At 47.5% G+C, this 21311-nt stretch overlaps 1 protein-coding gene across 2 annotated transcripts in view; it reads left to right on the forward strand.

The window, feature by feature from the left end:
• AMOTL1 (angiomotin like 1) overlaps positions 1-21311 on the forward strand; it is a 147657-nt gene that overhangs the window by 22709 nt on the left and 103637 nt on the right. The window contains exon 3 of one of the 2 annotated variants that reach the window (XM_055320824.1): positions 9657-9707. The exons of the other annotated variant lie outside the window; for it this stretch is intronic. Within the exon in view, the coding sequence (XP_055176799.1) occupies positions 9657-9707 (51 nt within the window). The remainder of the gene's footprint in view (positions 1-9656; positions 9708-21311) is intronic. 2 annotated transcript variants of the gene reach the window in all.

Raw genomic sequence — 21311 nt, forward strand, 5'->3', positions numbered from 1 at the left:
CACAGTATGGTAGTGCTGTGGTATGTGGGTGAAGCCCGGTGATGAAGAATCTAACTTGCTGAAATTTGGAAATCCTTATAGGCAGCTGCTTTTAGAGCCCTGGGCTGGGGTTTAGGTAAAGGGCTTGGGTCCCAAGAGGAAACTGAACTCAGAAATAAAGTGGAAACCCTGCTGTGCCAAAGCTAAGTCAGAATTGGAGTAATCACCAAAACAAAAACCAAACCAAATCAAAACACAAAACCTGTCATTCATTAGGTTTATACGTTGCATCAGACATTATGCCAAGCCTTTTTTGTATAGATATAGATGATCTCGATTCATTCGCACAGCCTTATTCTCATTTTATGAATGAAGAAACAGAGCCTGAAGACTGACAAGAGGCTCGCACAAAGTCATTCAGCTGGTAAATGGCAGAGTGGTATTTGAACTTAGATCTGCCTGAACCCAAGCCACTGTAGACTGTTGCCCCTCGCTTTACCCTCCAACATTCCCTACCCTGCCTCCTTGGTTTAAGGCACCAGTGGGCCAGTTACAGATTTTTATTGCTGGTTATTTCATTGTCATGATGGAAAAGAGCACTGGCTCTGAGCGGGGCCAGAAAACCAGCAGCGCTGTTGCCGTGTGTGGTTTATCATCCAAGACCCTCCTATGGCCACTTCAGCTAATGCATTGCCAAGGCAATGATCCACCTGCTTCCAAGCATCTTTCCTCTATGCCCTAGACCCTGTCCTACCTCTCCCACCACTGGTTGGTACCAGCAGCTCCATTTCTGGGACTGAATGTGGGCTAACAGAGTTTCCATTTTTAGTTAAGTACCAGGGAAAGTCCTGGAAGTGTCCAAGCCTTGGGGTTTTGTTCTTGGCTTCATGGAGTCCTCTGAGAACTGTGTTATCTGCCAGGGAGGCTCAGTCATCCTGGTGAGTCATCGGCCTTGAGGCAGGGCCAGATCCACGCAACATCTGCCTCTGTGTTATCCTCAGAGCATCTCGGGCTGCCATTAGAGTGGGACAGCCTCCAGGAAGCTGGCAAGGAGAACCCAGGATGTCTGGGGGTGAAGTGGAGTTTCTGGAGGAAAGTCCCTCTGCCACTCTGGCTTCCTACACTCCTAAAAACACCCTCTGGGACCTGGGCGGGTGATTTTTCAAATTTATTTTAAAGATCTGGAACCCATGTTCCAAATGAAATTGTCTGCAGTGCCTGACACATAAAATAGAAGGGGCCAGTGTTTGGCCAGAGCTCTGTTTCTGACTGTTTCATCACAAACTGATTTGGCTGCTCCTTCGATTTGCCAGCTGGCTGTGTGGGGATTTGGTACAGGAGGGGTGGCCTCCACAGCCTTTCTTAGTGGATCTCTAAAACACTTGTCCCTGTTACAGAAGTGCTCGCTCAGCTCTCTGAGAATCCCTCTCTGTCATCCATTCTTCCCAGGGGGACTCAGCCTGCTTACGCTCCTCATTCAGAGACAGGCAGGAAGTTCAGGACCTGGCAGGAGAGGCCAGGTGTGTGGGAGAAATGCAGTGGGGCTGCCCCCACTATAGGTATAAAAACAGGAAGGAGCAGATTTCCCTTCTGGTCCCCCTCAAGGTGAGGAAGGAAAGAAGGAACTTCTGGGGGCGGCATGGGTACCGAGGGCTGCTGCCGACATTGTTTGATTTCACATAAATTCTCTCTGAAATCTTATCAAGGCCTTATTATATATCTCCATTTTGCAGCCGAGGAACTGAGTCTTGGGGAGGCAAGCTCATACAGCAAATGCCAGCACAGTTCGCATTTGAAATCAGGTCTTTCCATTGCCAGGCTTTGCCATGTCCATGTTACTTCTTTGTCTGTTGGCCTTTCTTTTTCTTTCTTTCTTTCTTTCTTTCTTTCTTTCTTTCTTTCTTTCTTTCTTTCTTTCTTCTTTCTTTCTCTCTTTCTTCTCCTCTTTCTCTCTTTCTCTTTCTTTCTTTCTTTTCTTTCTTTCTTTCTAGATTTATTTATTTATTTGAGAGAGAGAGAGAGACAGTGGAGAGAGGGGCAGAGAGAGAATCTTTAAGCAGATTCCCTGCAGATCATGGAGTCGGATCCAGGGGTTGATCCCACAACCCTGAGATCATAACCTGAGCCAAAACCAAGAGTTGGTCGCCTAACCGGCTGAGCCACCCAGGCTCTCCTGTCTGTTGGTTTCAAAGGACAACACATTCTGGGCATCTCCACCTTTTCTGTGAGGCTTGATTCTTTTTTGCCCATTCCTTTTGCATGTGGTATGGTAAAAAGACTAACACAATAGAATCTGTTATCCTCAATCCTCTCTATTGGCATTTGTTTTAACAAGTTCCATAAATGTCTTTTTATTTTACATTTTACAGAGGAGCTCATGGTCTAGGGAGGAGTGGAGACTCACCAAAGACTAGCGGTAAAATGAGGGCTGGCACCCTGGTCTCTGCTGCTCCTTCTAGCACCTATGCTATGTTGACTGCTAGGACCATATCTTCTTGGAAAAATCATTCCAATGTGAAAGAAGAGAGGCCCTGTGCAGCCCAAAAGGATTATTTGCAGTCTCTGAAAGAAGAGAGTTCTTTTCAGGTCTCAGTCCAGGAACTCAGGTGGAAAATTCTAGGCGGGGCAGGTCTCGCATCTCAGCAGACTCACACGCATCCAACAAATTTCTTTTTTAATGGTTTGGTCACAGACTTCAATTGCAGCAAACATGGTTTTTTTCTCCCCTTAATCTTAACACAGGATATTTTGTCTGATTTCACTCTACAGATCCAACTGAGTTCGAGTTGGAAGTATACGATTTCCCCCCACAGGGACCTTTTTCTGTGTGTATTTTTGGAATGGTTCTTTATTCTGATTCATGTCCACATACACCTTCCAGTAGCTTCTTGGCTCAGCCTGAGTTTATTTCCTTTGATATGATGTTGAGTGAAGAATCTTTTAAATCTTCATCTCTGTTCCATACTTAGTAATAGGAATCCTGGAGGGGCGGATGGATACAATTTGTTTATGTATTTCCTGAAACACTTCCATCTTGTTAGTAGTGCCTAGTGCATTGGTATTTGGGTTTTTTTCAGAGAACGTAGTTAACATTTTTACCAAAATGAATCCTTGACTTCCTGTAGACTCAGTATCGTATCATCTCTTGGCTTGTGTTGTTTTTGCTAAGGATAATGACTTTTTCTCAGGTGCAAGATACTTAACTACTCTTTCCATGCAACCCATATATTTTTTTCTTCTGGAAGGTATAAAACAGTTAAAACTCTTAAAACACTTAAAACAGTTGTCTGAGGTTTGGATTCTCATTTAAGGGAACTAAAGCAACTATGTTTTCTTCTTCTGTCTCATTGAGAATTATAAAGAAGTTGGCTTGTGCTTAAAATATATATGTATTTATACACATACACATGTATTAAAGATACACACATGTATTAAACTCTAGGAGGAGGGAAGATGTCTTTTGGGCCCTGGAGTTCTTTCTGCTCTGGAGCCAATGCTGTGACCAATTAAGTGCAAACTTCCTTCTGACGAAAGCTTATGGGTGGGCATACCTACATTTGTCCTTGGTTGGCCTATCCTAAGAGGATGCAGATAAGAGACTGGATAACAGAAGAGAGTCCTGCTGTGCTCAGGCAGCCTCAGCCCCAGTGTTCCCTCCTAAATCAGTCCTGCCCATGCTCCCTAGGAAGCAGGGGGGAGGAAGGGCGGGCATTGCTTCTCTGCTGCTCTGCTGTGAACTAGCGGAGGGCCTCCAGGAGACTGAAGGCTACCTGCCGAGAAGATGAGCAGAGGGCAATGCCAGGGAGGAGAGGAAGGCAGAGAGAGGGCTCAGCCCCCTTCTTTATGTGTTTCATGCTTGGAATCGGTGTCCTTCCAGGGGCCGGGGTTGGGAAGAATGTGCACAAATCCCAGCAGCCTCTGGCTATCATTCAAACTTGTTATAGAATAAAGGGAATTGATAACACACTTTAGCTGTAAATAAGTCTCCCTGTGTGGCATTAGGCCCTAGCCCGTTTCTTGGAGGAAGAAGCTATACCTGTATGAGACTCTCATCTCCTCTTCTTCTCCAATGACCAAGGAGTTGTGTAGTCCCTGGGGACCCCAGAGTCAGAGCAGCCCATAAAGGCTGGCTGGAGACAGCCACGGGGGCCCACTCTCTGGCCTTCCCCCCACCCCAAGTAGAGCCTGTGGCCAAGGCGAGCCCCGGCACCTGTGCAGCAGAGTTGGCCAGAGGATGATGGCATTCCCAGAGTGCAGCAGGCATAGCCTGGCCACGATGCAGCCCCCGCCCACTCAGCAGGGTACTAGTGATGGGCCTTGTGCTCAGAGCACTATTCTAGCCACCCCAAAAGCATCTGCTCTTGGTTCAAGAGATGGAGCTAAGAATTCCTTTGATCCTAGAGTTAGAGCCAATGTTACTATATGATCATACTTCATTCACCAAGGAGTGAGGCTGGAACTTTCCAGATAACTGAAGTAGGATCCTTTCAAAGTCTACATTTTGTTCAAAATTGTACTGTTTTCTACTAGTAGATAGGACATTTTCTCTCTGTTTTTTTTTTCCCACTCTCTTGCCCTACTAAAAAGAAAATAGTCACACTCCAGTTTATGATTGGAGTTGGACCAACACTTCATTTAGAAATGTATTGCCTTTAATCTGGAAGCTGTAGTATGATAGTAACTTGTTTAAACAATTCCTATATGCATTTGAATATGCCTAAAAAATTCTCTCCCAGGACACACAGGAAGCTGTGGATGGTATTTCAGTCTGGGGATGGAGACTGGGATAGGAAAGAGGAATTCATTTTTTTAGTTTATACTCACCTGTACTAAATTTTTCCTTTACCTTGAACATATATTATTTGTCTATATAATAACAATTGATTTATATATATGAACGTACATACAAAAGAATATTAAAGCTAGGGGATGGTTTCCCAGGCTAGCTCCTCACACGTATTCAACTCATGATGTAGCAAGCAATAGTAAGAGTGGACATTAGATCTTAGCCCCTTGTGTAATCTGTTTCAATAGAAAACCCGAGTCCCAGAAATAGTTCACCTTGAGCCCCAGAAATATTTCCTCCTTGCCACTTTCTCCCCACGTGTCCCACTCTCTAATAAATGTTGCCCCAGAAATAGGAGGAAGAACTCCTCCTTCTTGTCGGCAGATGCCATGGTGCAGGAAGATTGCTCTCTTCTAGGACAGTCAAAAGAGGGGACTCCAGCATGGTCAGGCCCTCTATGTTGGAGAGAAAGGCACATTCACTAAGCATCCACCACTGTGTCAGGCACAGTGTGTGCTCTGTCTCAGATTTTACTGTCAGGCTTCTGACAATCCAGTGAAATAAGTTAGGACTCCAAAGTTCTGAGATGTTTACTAACATCTCTGAGAATGCCTTCTGAAAATCGACAGAGCTGAGCCTCCAACTATAAGCTTGTGCACTGTCCTTTACAGATCAGTGACCCTCCAGCAGAACCATTTCTTTATAAGAGAACTATGAAAGTGAAGCATACATAGGTACTTAGGACACTACCTGAGGTTCAGAAGGATCCTCTGTCATCTTTTTAAATCTCTTATTAGATGGGAAGTGACGGGAGGGCAGGAATCTGCTCTGGTCACCTTTGCATCTGCAGTGCTTAGCCCAGTCCTGGAAGCATGGTAAAATCCATATATGTTTGAATAAGAGGAAATATTGTTTGCTCTGCTCTACTTCCTAAGATAGGAAATTGGAATCATATATATTTATTTTTTTCCAATGGCAAATATCAAAACAAGAAAAATATTTTCTCACTAATCTTCAGGTGATTAGGAAATTCGGATGTAAGGAAATTTCTTGGCTTATAAGACATCAATTTATAGGAACAAATCGAAGGGGATAGATACCATTGTGAGGTAGAACAGTTTGGCAGGCTCCAGAACCTAACTGCCAAGTAGAACATTTCTTTTGCTTTTCCCCTGGGGAAGCCTTCTCCCGGTTCCATCTAACCCACCTTCAAGCCAACTCTTAAAACACAACTAAAAGTAAGGGCAATGTGGCCTTGCCCTTAATTTGAAGCATACTCTGTGGTTAGGGACTCCTTTCAGCAACTCAAAGTTGTTAAAGGAAAGAAAAGAGCCATTTCCTCAGCTGTAAAGGAGCTTGCCATCCAATGATAACTAATATATTACCTAATTTTCACAATGTGACAGTGTCTTTCCTGGGGGCTCTAAGCGCACTAGTTTATTGCACTCTGACCACATAACCTTAGGCATTAGGTGTGATTATTATTTCCATTTTTAGAGGAACTAAAGCTTGCAGAAATTAAATTACTAATTAGTAGCAGAGCTGATGTCAGAAACAAGGTCTAGTTGACCCCAAACAAAGCCCTCCGTAGATCATCTCTCTTAGACTGCAAAGACTAATTGCTTCTCAGTAAGGTGGGGAAACGGAGGAGACTAATCTTGCAGATTAGTCCATTCACATATAGTCCATTCACATATAGGATCAGTGGATCAAAAGTTGCTATTGGGACGAATAACTGACCATTGGGATTCACAATGGCAAAGGCAGTCTTGACCATGGCAAGAGCTACTTTGGAAGAGCAGTGAACTAAAAGCTTGTTTGCCTTTAAGAGCATAAATAAAGGGGGGGGGGACACAGTGAGTGTAGATGATTCTTTTGATGATTTTTGTTATAGAGAGTAGCTGAGAATTGGGAGCTGTAGTTGGGGAGGGAGGCGACATTTATCAAGGAAGAGTGAACATAATAGGATGTCTGTATACTGATGGGAATGACCTAGGACAGAGCAAAACAGTAATTTAGGTAGGAAGGGGGAAAGCCACATGAGAGGGGACAGGATCTCCACAATGGAGGAAGTGGCCTTAGATAGAGATGGTTCACGCATAGTAACAGGAGAGGAGAAGGAGAAGTAGTGTAGGCAAATGGAGAGGGACTGCTGAGCTGTACATGGGTCCACTTGAGGTCAGCGATCATGAACTGAAAATAAAGCATGATGCTATGCTTCTCCAATCATGTTTAGCCAGGTGCTGACAGATAGAAAGTGGAGAATCAGATTTTATCAGGGTTGTGGTTTTTCCAGGTAATTAGTATGGAGAGAAGAGGTGGGGGGAGATGAATCTGAAGATGTAAGTAGTGTGGAGAGAGGGGATGGTAAAAGAGAAAAGAAATAATGAACCCAGAAACTAAGGTGGATAAAGGAGGAAGAGGGGTCATGAGGAGAATAAGGGACAGAGAAAAGGTCATGGGATAAGCAAATCATAGGTGCTGCTAGGGTGAAAGGGACATTGGAGTAAGATAACAGAGTGGACTGGAAAGGTAGGAAGTGGTGGGTGGAGAGTAAAATGCTTCCTGTTGAGATTATGGATGGTGTCACTAGGAGAGCAGAGAGCTGGGATAGCTGGAAGAGGTCAATGAAAGGAGATAGTGTTGAAGAGGTGAGAGACCAGAGTATGAGAAGAATCCCCTGTGTAGATTCAGAAATAAGAAATATCACAAGAATGGGGATCCCTGGGTGGCTAAGCAGTTTGGCGCCTGCCTTCGGCCCAGGGAGTAATCCTGGAGTTCTGGGATCGAGTCCCACATCAGGCTCCCTGCATGGAGCCTGCTTCTCCTCTGTCTGTGTCTCTGCCTCTCTCTTTCTCTTTGTGTCTCTCATGAGTAAATAAATAAAATCCTTAAAAAAAAAAAAAAAGAAATATCACAAGAATGGAACTGGGGAAAGTGACAGTGATCCAACTGTTACATATCTTCAAGGAATGAGGTGGAATCACCCGAGTCTAGAGATGGCTGCAGTAAGTAGAGGGGGTGGGTAACATGGTCTGTTATATCCAGGGAGAGTCAGGTTACTTTTTCAGAGTAAGAAATTCCAAGAAACAGGGGAAAGGCTGAGGATATGGGGGACTGAGTTGGTGATGAACCATGAATTCCTGAGGGCAAATGGGAAGATTGTAGACGTGAGAGGAGATGGAGTGACACCTGCAAACAGTCACCCAAGCACATTCACATCTTGGATTTGGGAGCTCTAAATGTGAGGAGGGGGAAAAAAGAAGAGCACAGAGAGGCTATGCTAGGCATCTCAGGGCTGAGGCCGTGCCCTGCTTCCCTGGCATTCCTCCAGGAGCAACGGCTGGCCATGGTGGCTTCTTTCTGTCCTCCCAGGTAATTTGCAAACCGGAAGCTGACAGTGGAAAACCCAAAGATGGTTAAGTGTTTACAGAACTGGAGTGCACTGGCACAGATCCCAGGCTGTCAGGCTGCTGCAGCTGGTGATCTGGTCGCTCTGAGACTATAGACTGCTCCCTGGAGGTTGCCTGGACTGTTGACTCCCAGGGTCAGTCTCCAAGGACAAGCATGGAGAAGGGACAACCATTTCCCAAGTTTACTCCTTCCTTCTTCCCTTAACTCTCCCTGGCATCAGAGCACGCTTGCTCGCTCTCTGGAGCACATCCCTACATCCCAGAGCCATCCCAGGCAGAGCAGTCAGCCAGCCCTGGGGGAAAATGCAAAGTGCATCTGCCCAAGTTATTGAGGCAGGGACCCAGAGAAGGAACTTCCCCAATCTAACAGGAATTACTTCAGGACCTGCAACGTGGACTCTCAGACTATAACTTGTAGCTCTGCATCCTGTATTTGGGACCACTCCACTCCTCATGTGGTAGTAGAAGCACTGCTCTGCTTCCCTCAGACCGTGCAGACACCGACACAGTCACAGCGCCCTGCGGTCCTGTCCCTACGCCATTTAACTTCAGGGGCTCAGTAGCCCTACCTGTGAAATGGAGACACGGTACCTCCACTGTGTGAACCAGGTGGTCTCTGGAGGGGAGGAAATACCGCCTGGACTGCGGTAGAATTCAGGTTCGACATGCAGGAAGGGGCTGGGGCGCCAGAAGCTCCTTCTCCGCGGGGAGCAAGACAGATCCGAGCTCTGAAAATCCTGCATTTCCTCGGAGGAGCCCGGAGCAAGGACTCCCCGAGCACGGGGCAGGGCAGACGTTAACGCAAGACCGCAGGAATCCTTTGGGAACTGGTTCCGCTCGGGTTTTCAATAAACGGTCAGCGGGGGCGGGAGCGGGGACGCGGGACCGGGGAGGGGAGGCCCCCCCCACCCCCCCGGGACTGGGAGGCCGCGCGCGCCGCTGCGAGAGAGCGGGCCGCGGTCGCCTAGCAACGGGCGGCGGGGATGCGCGCGGGGAGCTCGGCGCCGCCCCTGCTGCGCCCGCCGGCCCCGGCTCCGGCCCGCTCCGGCCCGCTCCGGCCCCGGCTCCGGCCCCCGCTCCGGCCCCCGCTCCGGCCCCCGCTCCGGCCCCGCAGACAAACTTCGCGGGTTGTGGGCGCCGGGGCGTCGGCGCGAGGCCGGGCGGGCGCCGCCATGCGGTCCGCGGGCTGAGGGCGGAGGATGCGGTCGCGCCCGCGGAAAGTTGGCGCGCACCTGCCGGGGCGGGGGACGCGAGGACCCCGGTCCCAGGCCGCCGCGCCGGCTTCCGCGGCCGTTTCTTACCCGCCCTGGACCGGGGTCCCGAAGCCCGCCCGGCCCCCGGGTTCACGAACTCCGACCTCCGGGAAGGAGAAACCCGCGCTTTTCCCGGGGGCTTGCGCGGTAGAGATGCTTGATCGACCTGCCCCGAACCACTGCGATTCTGGTTTTGTTTTCTGCTTCTTTCCTTTCTTCCTGCAGACAGTGATTTCGTGGAAGCCTCTCCCGCGCCCTACAGCCCGGAGGAGTTAGGTAAGTCGAGCCCTCTCGCCTCCGCCGATTTCCGCCCGGGAACCCGGGTTTGGGGGCGCCGAGACGCGATCAGCCGGAGGGGGGAGGGGGCGAGCCCCCCGCCCCCCGCCCCCCGTTACGGTCCCTGCGCGGCGGGAGCCGGCCTTTTCCTGGCGCGTGTGCTTTGGGGTGGCGGGGAAAGCGCCAGATGTGGCGTGAGTGTGCGCGTGTGCGCGTGTGCCCAGGCCGACGTGCGGCTCCGAGGAGCCAGGAGCAGCAAACTCCCCGACCTGGGCCTCTGGAAGCGCGGGACCCGTCCTGCCTGGAAGGATGCGCCGCGGCTGGCTCTGCCCAGCCGAGCGCCCGCCGCCCGGGAAGGGCGTCTGGGGACGGTCCGTAGCCCGAATCGGACCGAGTCGAGGGCCCCACGCGCTGCTCCAGTCCCACCTGGCAGCTGCGTTCCTAACCCCCTGCGTTCTATTCCTCGTTCAGCCCGTAGCTGTCTGGAATAGGGCATCTCATCCTCTGGTGGTGCCTGCCTGCCCCTGTAAGTACAGATTCGTGGTGGGTGAACTGCGACACTCTTGTCACGGGCAGACTTCCTTGTGCGGAGAGGAGGATTTGCATTGTCAGGATCCCTCTAAATATTCCTGCCGCCCAGTCTCACTCTGGTGGCTCCGTGCTTGGTTTCTTTCTCGTTTTCTTTCCCCACCTCTCTTCCCCGTGTAGTTGAGCTGCTAACAATCTGGGCTGTCAGATCTGTCCTTGCTGTTCTTTTATCACCAGCTTGAATATCTGGCCTTCCTAGCATGGAATGACAGCTGTTTGAAAATGTTTATCCACAGTAACATAATCCTCAGCCTTGTTTCTGGTCAGCCTCTCCTCCTGGGATCTGCGGCCTCACCACAGCCCACTCCACCTGAAGTAAAATTCCACCTCCGCAACAATGACTTCCTGTTCATTTTTTGCCAGCCAGGCCCCCAAAATAGGTTGGATCAAGGATGTCATTCTGAGGCAGGGGAGAGTACCTTGTTTTGTTCACCAGATGCATTTCTGACCAGTTGGGAGACAGTCGCGTCTCCATTAATGGCATCATAGATTAAATGCATAAACAAAACTAGCTTTTAAAGGCTCACTATGGTGAATCCTTTTATAGACTGAAAATGACATCCAAACCATAGCTTTGCATGAAGTGATTTATTAAGAGGGCAGATTCATGGTGATCTGCTCCACTCGTGTGTAATTGTGCATTAATGACACCCCCATTGGCACTCTACAGTGTGACAGAAGCTATTTGGTTCTGTTAAATTATAGATAAGCATAAGCAGTGGCAGGCTTAGCATTCCTCCCTCTGAGAAACCGCCTGGATCACTCCTAAGTTGTTTGCATTCACAGGGTGTTTGACCTTGTTCATTTCCAGATCTACTTCCAGGAGCAACAGACTGGACAGCCCTCAGTGCCCAGGCACTGATAAATCGGGTAGCCCTTCACGTTAGGGGTAGGGTATAGAAGGCAACCTTTTTTCTCTTCGGTTCCCCTGCAGGAAATGCCCAGTTTCTCATGAGGAGATGAGACTGTTAGAGGAACTGTGGAGTTCCCTACTGGGACTCCTGAAATTGCAGGATGACTGAGAATGGGAAACACCAGTCTGAGAACCTGAGACCAGGGTTCTCACTGCTTCCTTGTCCTTAACAGATATGTCAACTAGTCTGTTTTCTCACCTTTGAAGAGTGGGGGTTGTGCCAGGTGACCTCTCAGGTGTCGTCCACTTCCAGCATCCTGAGATGCTGCGAGGAGCACTAAGCTAGAAGAGGTCCATAGCTCTGGGTACTTATTATTATTTGTATTCATGTGCCACGCTGTTTGCGTGCATGGTGTCTCCAAAGGGTTATTCTCTCCCTGAGAGAGCAGCTCACTGGATGGGACTGCGTTGTTTCCATGCTGCTCAGATCAAAGAGGAAGCTGGCATTTCTCCCTTGGAAAGAGTCATGACAGTTTTTGGTGCTTTTTTTCAGAAGCCCAGTGGGAAAAATGCCTCTTACGGCATTTGATGAGCTTGTCAAGCAGCCATTCTTTCTGGCACACAGATGAGCACAGAGTCAACCCCTGGCCAGAATATTAGAGAACAGGTAGATGGAAGTTATAAAAACTTACTTTGAGGGGCGCCTGGGTGGCTCAGTCAGTTAAGTGTCCGACTCTTGGTTTCAGCTCAGATCATGATCTCAGGGTTATGAGATTGAGTCCCGAGTTGGGCTCCCTGCTGGATGTGGAGCCTGCTTGGGATTCTGTCTCCCTCTCTCTCTCTGCCCCTTCTCCCCCTCCATTCTCTCTCCCTCTTTAAAAACAAACAAACAAAAACTTAGTTTGAATTCTATCATTGCACTTACTTGTGACCTTGGGCAGACGACTAAACTGCTCTGAGCCTCAGTTATCTCCTCCACCCAAGGGGAGACATTGCACAGATGTTGTAGGCAGTCTATGTAAAGTCCTTGTACCATGTGTTGTTTGTCTAGGTCCTCAGGAAGTGCTTGCTGCTGTTATTTATTATTCTTATTCATTTGAAAGGCACTTATTTCCTGTGTGTGAAGGGTGGGATGGCTCTTATCAATTATCCCACCTATTAACCAATACCATTTTTATTTCTAGAAATTTCTCAGCAACTTCCCTGGTCTCCAAAAACAGATGCTCAGGGATGGTGATTAGGTCAATTGAATTATTTAGTGATTTGTCCCTGAAGCAGCATGTGGAATGGTTTTTCATCTGAGGCCTTTGGTGACAGTCCCGCTACTTTCTTGTGTGGCATGATTGGCGGTTGGTATCACCTCCAAATTTTCACTGGCCCCTTAGCAGGTTTATTCTCAGTATTGTAGCAAGATCATGTAATGAAATTAGGTTATGGAAAAAGGGGGTTTTGAAAAGGAAGTAGAAAAAAGAGTCTATGCCTAGATGAGTGGCGTGTAGAAGGCTGCCTATGATGGAGAATCCAGAAAGAAGCCCTCTCTCTGTGATGGTGCCATTTTCTGAGGAGGCAAAGCCTATGCCTCTTCACTGCCTTTCTATGGTCCCATCCATGGACATAAGTGCTGGCCATCTGAGCAGGAAAGAATGCCTGGAGAGTTGAGATGAACCCAGATGTGACCGTGTCTGCCCCTGTCTAGTAACTTATATCCACTCCCCACTACCTAGAAGACAGATAGTTAGTTAGGCATGGGAGGACCTCCATGATCTGTGTCACCCCCACCCACTATAACTTTCTAGTTATATTTGAACCACAGGGCAGTACTCTCAATTCAGCTCCATTCCCTGTGCCTGCCTGCCCTTCCTCCTTCTTCTCCTTTGCCCCTACCCCTCCTTCAACACTAAGCTCATGTGTCATGTCCTCAACCCTGTATATTCAAAGTCCCGAGACCAAGCATTAACTCTGATCAGTTACATCAGCATTCCTGCAGTGTGGCCCTGAGCATCAGGGCTTTTTTTGGTGTATTGCTTTTTCAAAATCACATTTCAGGGGCACCTCAGTAGCTCAGGTGGTTAAGTGTCCGACTTTGGCTTTCAGCTCAGATCTTAATCTCAGGGTCATGTTGCTGGACGTGGAGCCTACTATAAAATAAAATAAAATAAAAAAATAAAATAAAATAAATAAAATAAAATAAAATAAAATAAAATAAATTTCAAATGATTCTTATGTGTAGGCGAGGTTGTGAGCTTTTGTATTAGACGGTGGCCACCTCATTCTTTGTAAATCTAACGGCCACATATAGTGCCTGGCTTTAGTAAATGCTTGTTGAACAAATGAATGCGGGCCACCCCTGGGGTGCTTTGCCTTTTCAGGTACATATCTCTGAGATTAGCCCCTCTGCTTGTTATAAGCAGGCTTTGGGGACTGAATCCATGACCTGTGCCCTGTATCTCTCTCTCTTTTATTCCTTCTTTAGGCTTATCCAGTTTATTTTTTGCTTTTCTTAAAAGTCAAAGTTTTAAAACCATTTTTTAGTGGGGTGCCTGGGTGACTCTGTCAGTTAAGCATCTGCTTTCAGTGTGGGTCATGGTCTGGGGTCCTGGGATCGAGCTCAGCGTCCAGCTCCCTGCTCAGTGGGGAGTGTGCGTCTCCTTCTTCCCATGCCCCTCCCCCCTGCTTGTTTTTCTCTCTCTCTCTCTCAGGTAAATAAAATCTTTATAAAAAAACATTTTTTTTAGTATAAAAGTAACACATGCTTATTTTAGAAAATTTGAACATTGGAAAGAATGGGGGATAGTCCCCTCCCACCATCCAAAAGCAGACAGGGGCCATGTTCCCTTCACTCTTCCTAATCTGTTGCCCTCTGGAGCTGCTTGACCCTCTGGCACACCTCAGTAAGCTCGGTTGCTGCTGTTCAGACCCAGTGAACTTCCCTCTGAGTTCCAAAAGGAGTGCTCTGGAAAGTAGCATTCCTGCGAGCCACCAGGGCTAAGTCCACTGAGGGCCGGCCGGTATACTGTGAGAAGGAGTTTGCTTATGCATTTCTGATCTTCCTCATTCAAGCAGGATGTATGGGGTTTATTAGAATAAATGATAACATTTGCATAACTTCTTTAAAATAATAACTTACATGCTTCCCAGCCTACCCCCTTGTCTTCTTTAGATACAAGTTGAGTCTGCAGTGCTGGGTGATATAGTATTTATGTCTATCAAAGTGCAGCAGCTCTTTACGTATAAAATTAGTCAGGATAGGCGAACTGCTGTAACAAACAAACCTGAATGTCAGTGGCTTAGCACAATCCAGGCAGTGTTACTTGCTTGTCCTATAGTCTAGAGTTGAGTTGTGTCAATCTGGAAGTCACATACTCATTTTTCATATTCCAGAGGTGAGAACTAGTCCTGAGCCTCACCTAGATGGAGGAGGGTGGGAGACATAGTCTACTAATGTGCCAGAAGGGAGAGAACACCCACATTGGTGATCACCAGCAGTCTCTACCAGTCCTGTTGCTCAGACCACAATGACGGAGCCCCATCCTGGCCGCAGAAGTGCTCAGTCTCCGTTATTATTTAGGATACTGGTTTGTGGTTCAAACGAAAGCTGAAATGACAGTGACTTAAATAAGAAACAAGTTAATTTCTCTTTCACTTAGAGCATGAGCAGTCCGGTGCTGCTGTGGTGGCTTCATTGTGCTCTGATGTCCTGAAATGTGGCTTCCACGCGGTCTAGGGTGGCTGCTTTAGCCCCCACCATCATATTCGCATTCCAGTCCACAGGAAAGACAGAGAAGGAAAACAGAGGGCACAACCCAAAAGCTGGGCACATCATTTCACTATATTCCTTTGGCCTGAACCTTAGGCAGGTGGCCACACCTAGCTCCACGAGGACTGGGAAATTTCGGTGGGAGTAAGGTGGACTTAACAGGAGAATGACTGGGAAGGATGCAGACGGAAAGAGGTGCTGGATAATTAGCTTTTAAAGGAAGCCTGTCTTAGTGGTTAAGAACATGGACTTGGAGTCGTACTGTGTGGGCTTTAATTTTATTCTACCTTTTCCTTGCTTCCTGACCTTGCACAAATTACTTAATTTAGATTTCCATTTCCTAATCTCTAAAACCATGTGTCAGCTGTTTTCTGACGCTCTGTCAGGCCCACTCACTCCTTGCCATTCTCCTCTGTGCCCTGGAAAACATACCTTTTGGAATGTGTCATCTGGCTTCCAGTGGGATTGGGTTAGTGAGAGGAACTGGTAGGATATGGGGGCGGGGTGAGGGGAGGCAGTGGAAAGAGAGATGTCAGGGTGCTTTTTCCCTGCCTGGCAGGCTGTGCTGTCCTAGGCCGCAGCTCCTCCAGTCACCTTCTCTTACAGCTGGATTCAGATCTTGCTGGATTCTGGAATCTCCTCTCCTGACCTAGGGTGGCAGCAGCTCCCCACTATGGCTGTCCCTAGGGGGCTCCTTCACTGCTTGTTTCCTCTTAAGCCTGCTTGGCACACTCTTGTCAGCAGTGCCTTCATTAGACTCTCTTCAGGCACAGTCTGGGCACACTGTCCATTTCCTGCTAGGGTCCTGGCCGACAGGATGGGGATGGTAATAGTACTGGCCTCAGACCATGGGAGTGAGAAATGAATCCATTGTCGGACTAATGCTCAAAGGTAGAGACCATTGTGAAACGTTTACTCATTTCATGTCCCTAAGCAAGCGTTCTGATACCTTCAAGCATGGTCAAAACCTTCGGAATGGGGATCCCTGGGTGGCGCAGCGGTTTGGCGCCTGCCTTTGGCCCAGGGCGCGATCCTGGAGACCCGGGATCGAATCCCACATCGGGCTCCCGGCGCATGGAGCCTGCTTCTCCCTCTGCCTGTGTCTCTGCCTCTCTCTCTCTCTCTGTGACTATCATAAATAAATAAAAATTTTTAAAAAAAGTGAAAAAAAAAACCTTCGGAATGAATTAAATAATATTGTTGCTCATCTGCCCTCCGCCTGCCACGTTAGGAGGATACAGCAATGCTCAAGAGTTGCAAACAAATCTGTTCCAAGACAAATGTATCCTGCAACCAAAGTTTCTTCCTTTCCACTATATGAAGACGAATAAGGAGAAAGATGATGGGCTTATTATTCACCTATTCTTTACTGGGCACTTTACATATAGAAACCATCTGTCTACCCCAGCTTTCCACTTGGAGTTTGAAGCATGTCACCCACATGGGTGCCCTCAAATATATCGACTTCTGACGATTCGCTGGCTCATATTAATAACAGATCGAGTCTTTCTCTAAGGCTGCCCTCCAATTTTATGTCCAGGAATTCTCAGGAGTGCTTATTTGCACCCACCATCAGTTTTGGCTGCTCTAGCCTTTTGTCAGGGGAGTGGGAATTCAGACACACCTCACTGAGGCCAGTGGACACCCTGTTAACTGCTCCATGTCCTCTATTCCTCAGAAACTGGTGGCCACACGATGCCAGCCATGGCTGGTGATGCCCCTGCTCCCACCAGAACGTGGAGGCGTGGCATTCACTTGGGAGCTGGGCTGGTTTCCCCCGTCCTACCGTGCTACGTCCTACCATCTGCTGGCTGCAAGGACGAGGATACCACTGTACTTTGTACTCTTCCAGCCTCAGAGTGGGCCTGAGGCCTTATTACCACACAAGCCCAGACCCACCGAGGGTCTGGGATCAGGTTGGCAATCTGCCCCTCACTGGCTGGCCTCCCAAACAGCCAGGGCCAAGTCACCCCGCCTGCGATCCACCCCAGATCTCTCCACCCTTGGAAGCCTGTCTGTCCTGCCTTCCTCTCACCCCAACCCCAGACACAGCTTCTGAGAGGGAAGGAGTGTTCACTCCCCTGTAGCTTTCTCTCAGGATGACTGACAGCAGGGACATTCAATTCTTTTACAGGAAACCTCGCCCTGCCTCAGGGTGTGGGCCGGCCTCCTGGCTCTCATAGAACAGCCACAGAAGCATTCCCCAGTGGGGTAGTTGCCTGCATCTGGGCAGCTCAGATTCTTCCACGACTGATCTGGCTGGGGAGATCAGCTCATTTCATCCTCAGAACAACGCCAGGGAGCAGAAGGAATTAGTGTCACATTATGGAGGAGGAAACAGCGGCTCACACTGGCTGAATTATCTTCCCCAAGTCACACAGCTAGTTAGAGGCAAACCTTAGATTAAAAATATAATCTCTGGCTTCAAAGCCAAACTGTTTCCTGGGGAGGAGACTGTACAAGTTGCCCTCCCCCCCCCAGGGTGATTTGGTTGCAAGTTGAATGCGATAAATCACGTAAAAGGAACTAGCACAGTAGAGTCTATGGCTGTACATATTTGCCAAATAAATGCATGGATGATGGGTGCTCAAAGCTATATATATATATTTTGTTTGTTTGTTTGTTTGTTTGTTTGTCTTTAGGCCAACAAACAACGATCACTATGCTCCAGAGGAATTTCCCATAATGGCATCTGAAGCAACAATCAGAAAAATTTCTCCTAGCTTCTTCCTTCATTCACGTCCCGCTCTTATAGCCTAGAGTCCCTGTGTCAGGAAACCTCTTATGGTTCCCCTGATGGCACTCCTGCTATTCCTAAAGGAAACTAAACCTTTGCAGCAAGTGATTTGGGGCAGGGCAGTAGGAGCTTGGGGAGGAATCTGAGAACATAACTGAGGACAAGTGGACTCAGGCTCACGTATAAAATTCATTGCCAGGCTCCTGATGTTTGTTTGTGAAATGCTACTGTGCAAGAGATGAAGCTTTATTTCAGGGCATTCTGGTTGGGAGACAGGAGGGAGCAGGAAAGGGAAATGATAATAAATTCTGGGGGATAAGTGGTTATTTACCTTGGCTAACCAGAAGAGTGAGGAAGCAGATATTGAATAATGGGATAACACACACACACACACACACACACACACACACACACACACAGACACACACAGGAAAATGGGAAGGGCATTCTGCTTCCAGAGAGATGTTTTTACTAGAAATATATAGGCCTGTGTTGGTTATTCCTGAATGTTAAACACGGTGTGGCTACCTATAAACAATAATATTTCATCAGGGCAGCCCGGGTGGCTCAGTGGTTTAGCGCCGCCTTCAGCCCAAGGGCCGGATCCTGGAGACCCAGGATCGAGTCCCGCATCGGGCTCCCTGCATGGAGCCTGCTTCCCCCTCTGCCTGTGTCTCTGCCTCTCTTTCCCTCTCTGTGTGTCTGTCATGAATAAATAAATAAAATCTTTAAAAAATAATATTTCATCAATTTTACACACTACTGGAATCTAGAAGGTGTTAGTGACCAGCTCGACCTATTCAGGAGTGCCGTGATTATGGTTTCTGGGTCCCCTTCTTCCTGGATCATTCTGGAATGTGTCCTTTCTGTTTGTGCTTTTCTCACATCAGTTTTGCACATTAAAATGGTTTGGTACCTCTTGTACGCTCTTCCTCCCCCCTCCCTCTTCCCCTCTGCCTCTTGCTCTCAGTCTCCCTCCCGGGCCTCATCTATGCCTCTGTTTCCTTATGTCTGTCTCCTCCCCCTTCCTGCCCTCGTTCCCTCCTTTCTTTTCCCATCTGAAGCTGGAATAAGGACAGAAAAAGCAGTGCTTGCCTTCCTAGGGCCCTCTGCCAGAAAATGGAACAGGTCAAATTATAAAAAAGGATAAAAAAAGAACACTCTTTGGTAAAATGGGGAAAACAGATGTTCAGGGGTGGTTTTGTGTGCTGCCTGCTGAAACACACTCATTACCGGCTCACTAGTTATGGACATTCATCATCATGGCACACATGTGTGGTTATTTTAATGTCAAATATGTGTATATATTTATCTCTGCTTAATTCGCCTCTCCCCGTGGCCTTTGTACCCCCAAATCCACACTTGGCAAGATTACTGACCACCTGGTAGCAAGATTTATTTTCAAACTCAGAGGTTTGGTGGTTTTTTGTTTTTGTTTTGTTTTGTTTTTTTTTTTAAACACTGCTGGGAACAGTGGGCATGAGCACCACAGTTGCTTTCAGGTCACTGTTTAATAGTAAATATTTTATGGAAACTTCGGGTTTTTAAGAGAATAGAGAAGGGACTTGTGGGTGCAGAATCTGGTCTGAAATGTACCCTACAGAAAGTTTGGGACCGAAGAGGAACTAGATGAGGAAGGTCTACCACTGGGATGTGTAACCTGCCAGGGCATTGGTGTTTCTGTCACCCAGAGGTTTGCTATTCACTGGCCGTTAACCAAAAATGAAGTCCATTATTGTAGCTTTTGTGGGTGTCCAGCCAGGGAACTTAAGACTATCTCCTTAACACAAAATATTTTCTTTTTGGTTTCTAAAACCATTCCCCCCTCCAAACTCAAACGAAGAATTCCAGATTCTGAACATTTGCTGTGGACTAGAGTATAACAGGAGGTTTTCTGTCCTGTGGGACCCTCATGTGGGTTAGCCTCATGTGACCACCTGCTGCCCTCACCTCCAGTGGCTCCCCTTGTCATGTAGGATCAAACGAGCTAGCACATCTAAAGGGCTCAGGACACTGCCTGACAAATGGCCAGCATTTAGTAAATGTTAAACATTTTTGCTGCCTCCTCCGTGCCTGCCCCCCGATTTTCCTTGTCACTTTCAGATATGTCTTCCTTCTCTGAACTCCATCCCATTTCTTCTCTCCTATTCTGCTCATCTGGTGACACTGAAAGGAGAGAAAAGGGTAAAAGAATCAACCTCAAAAGTATAAAGCTAGAGCCACCACAAGCTGAAACAGTGCATTTGAACAAATTAGAAAAAAAAAAATCATCCCCTCCAAGTTGATGAAGAGCAGAAGGGTTCCCAGTTTAGTGGGTAAAGCACAAGCTAGATTTCAGCCCCCCACCTCTACCTCATTCACTCCTTCGGCCTGGCACTCTGAACAGTGAACAGCCTACACAACTGAACATGGGAACCTTGATTGCACACACTCCCAGTGTGACCTTCTCATGGATATTTCTTTCCTTTTCTGGGAACTCTTTCAGTGTTGTGTACATACTAAAAAAGACCAAATTCTCCTTTGATTAATTCTTTTAAAATAAACTTCCCTTGAATTATTTACGTGATAGGGTTTATTTTCTCCAAGTTCTGATCTTTTGAATAAAAAATATGTTCCAAACATGCAATACATATGCCAGTAGTTAACCAAAATGTGTTTACTCCAGTTGAAATGGGAGTTTTAAATGCACTATTATAAAAAGAGCTGATACTCCTCGAGTGCTTTCCACGTATTGAGTATCTTGCTAAGAAATTTATGTCAGTCGTCTTGAAACAATCCTATGAGGCAGGTACTATTATTTCCCTCATTTTACAGATGGGGAACTAAAGCTTGGACAAGTTAAAGAACCTGCCAAGCCACACCTGGTGAGTAGCAGAGCCAGGGCTTGAGCCCAGCTCTGTTCTTCACTGCTAGGGTTTTTAAGCCACCATCCTCAGTTCCCGAGTAAGTTATGAAAACACAAATTCCTGATCCTCAGTGGCAGATTCTTGGCAGAACTGTGACTTGCAACCAAGTCTATCTGACTATAAAAAAATGGGCTGACCTATTTACTACATGGCATAGGTCTTGCCATGCACTGCAGGCTAATCTCAGGGGCATGAGGGTGAAAAGACAATCCTTTCTTCGAAGAAACAATGACCTAAGTCAGAGAGAAAGACCAATTAACAGAAAATTTACAAGGTGGAGCTCTGGCTCCTCCAAGCTGATGGGTACTTACTGACTGGGGAGGGTTATCTAAATTCTGTAGGCCTCAGTTTACTCAGCTGTGATATGGGAATGCAAATACCTACTTCATAGGGTAATTGGGAGGGATTTAAATAGGATAACATATGCAAAGTGCTTAGCTCATAATTGGCATTCCGTGTGTGTTTGTAAGTATTATTGTGGGAAAGCACAATCAGGGAAGTAGCAAGGAGGGCCTGGGATCCCAGAGAAGAGGAACCTGATTCAATCATGGAGGTCGACGGGAGGTCAGGCAGGCTTCCTGGAGGAGATCCATTCTTCCCAGCGTGACCTGCAAGAGCAAGGGTACTGGGCATGAACAGCATCATATCTGTCTCAGAATAGCTGGTGGCAGACATAGTCAGCTCCTCCTCTAGGGATCGAGGAACTGAGTGCTGAATAATGGAGAGCAGGTGAGTGAAGCTGAATCTGCCCCCCCACACACAC

This window comes from Nyctereutes procyonoides, unplaced genomic scaffold (assembly GCF_905146905.1).
Source record: "Nyctereutes procyonoides isolate TBG_1078 unplaced genomic scaffold, NYPRO_anot_genome, whole genome shotgun sequence".
Lineage (NCBI taxonomy): Eukaryota > Metazoa > Chordata > Mammalia > Carnivora > Canidae > Nyctereutes > Nyctereutes procyonoides.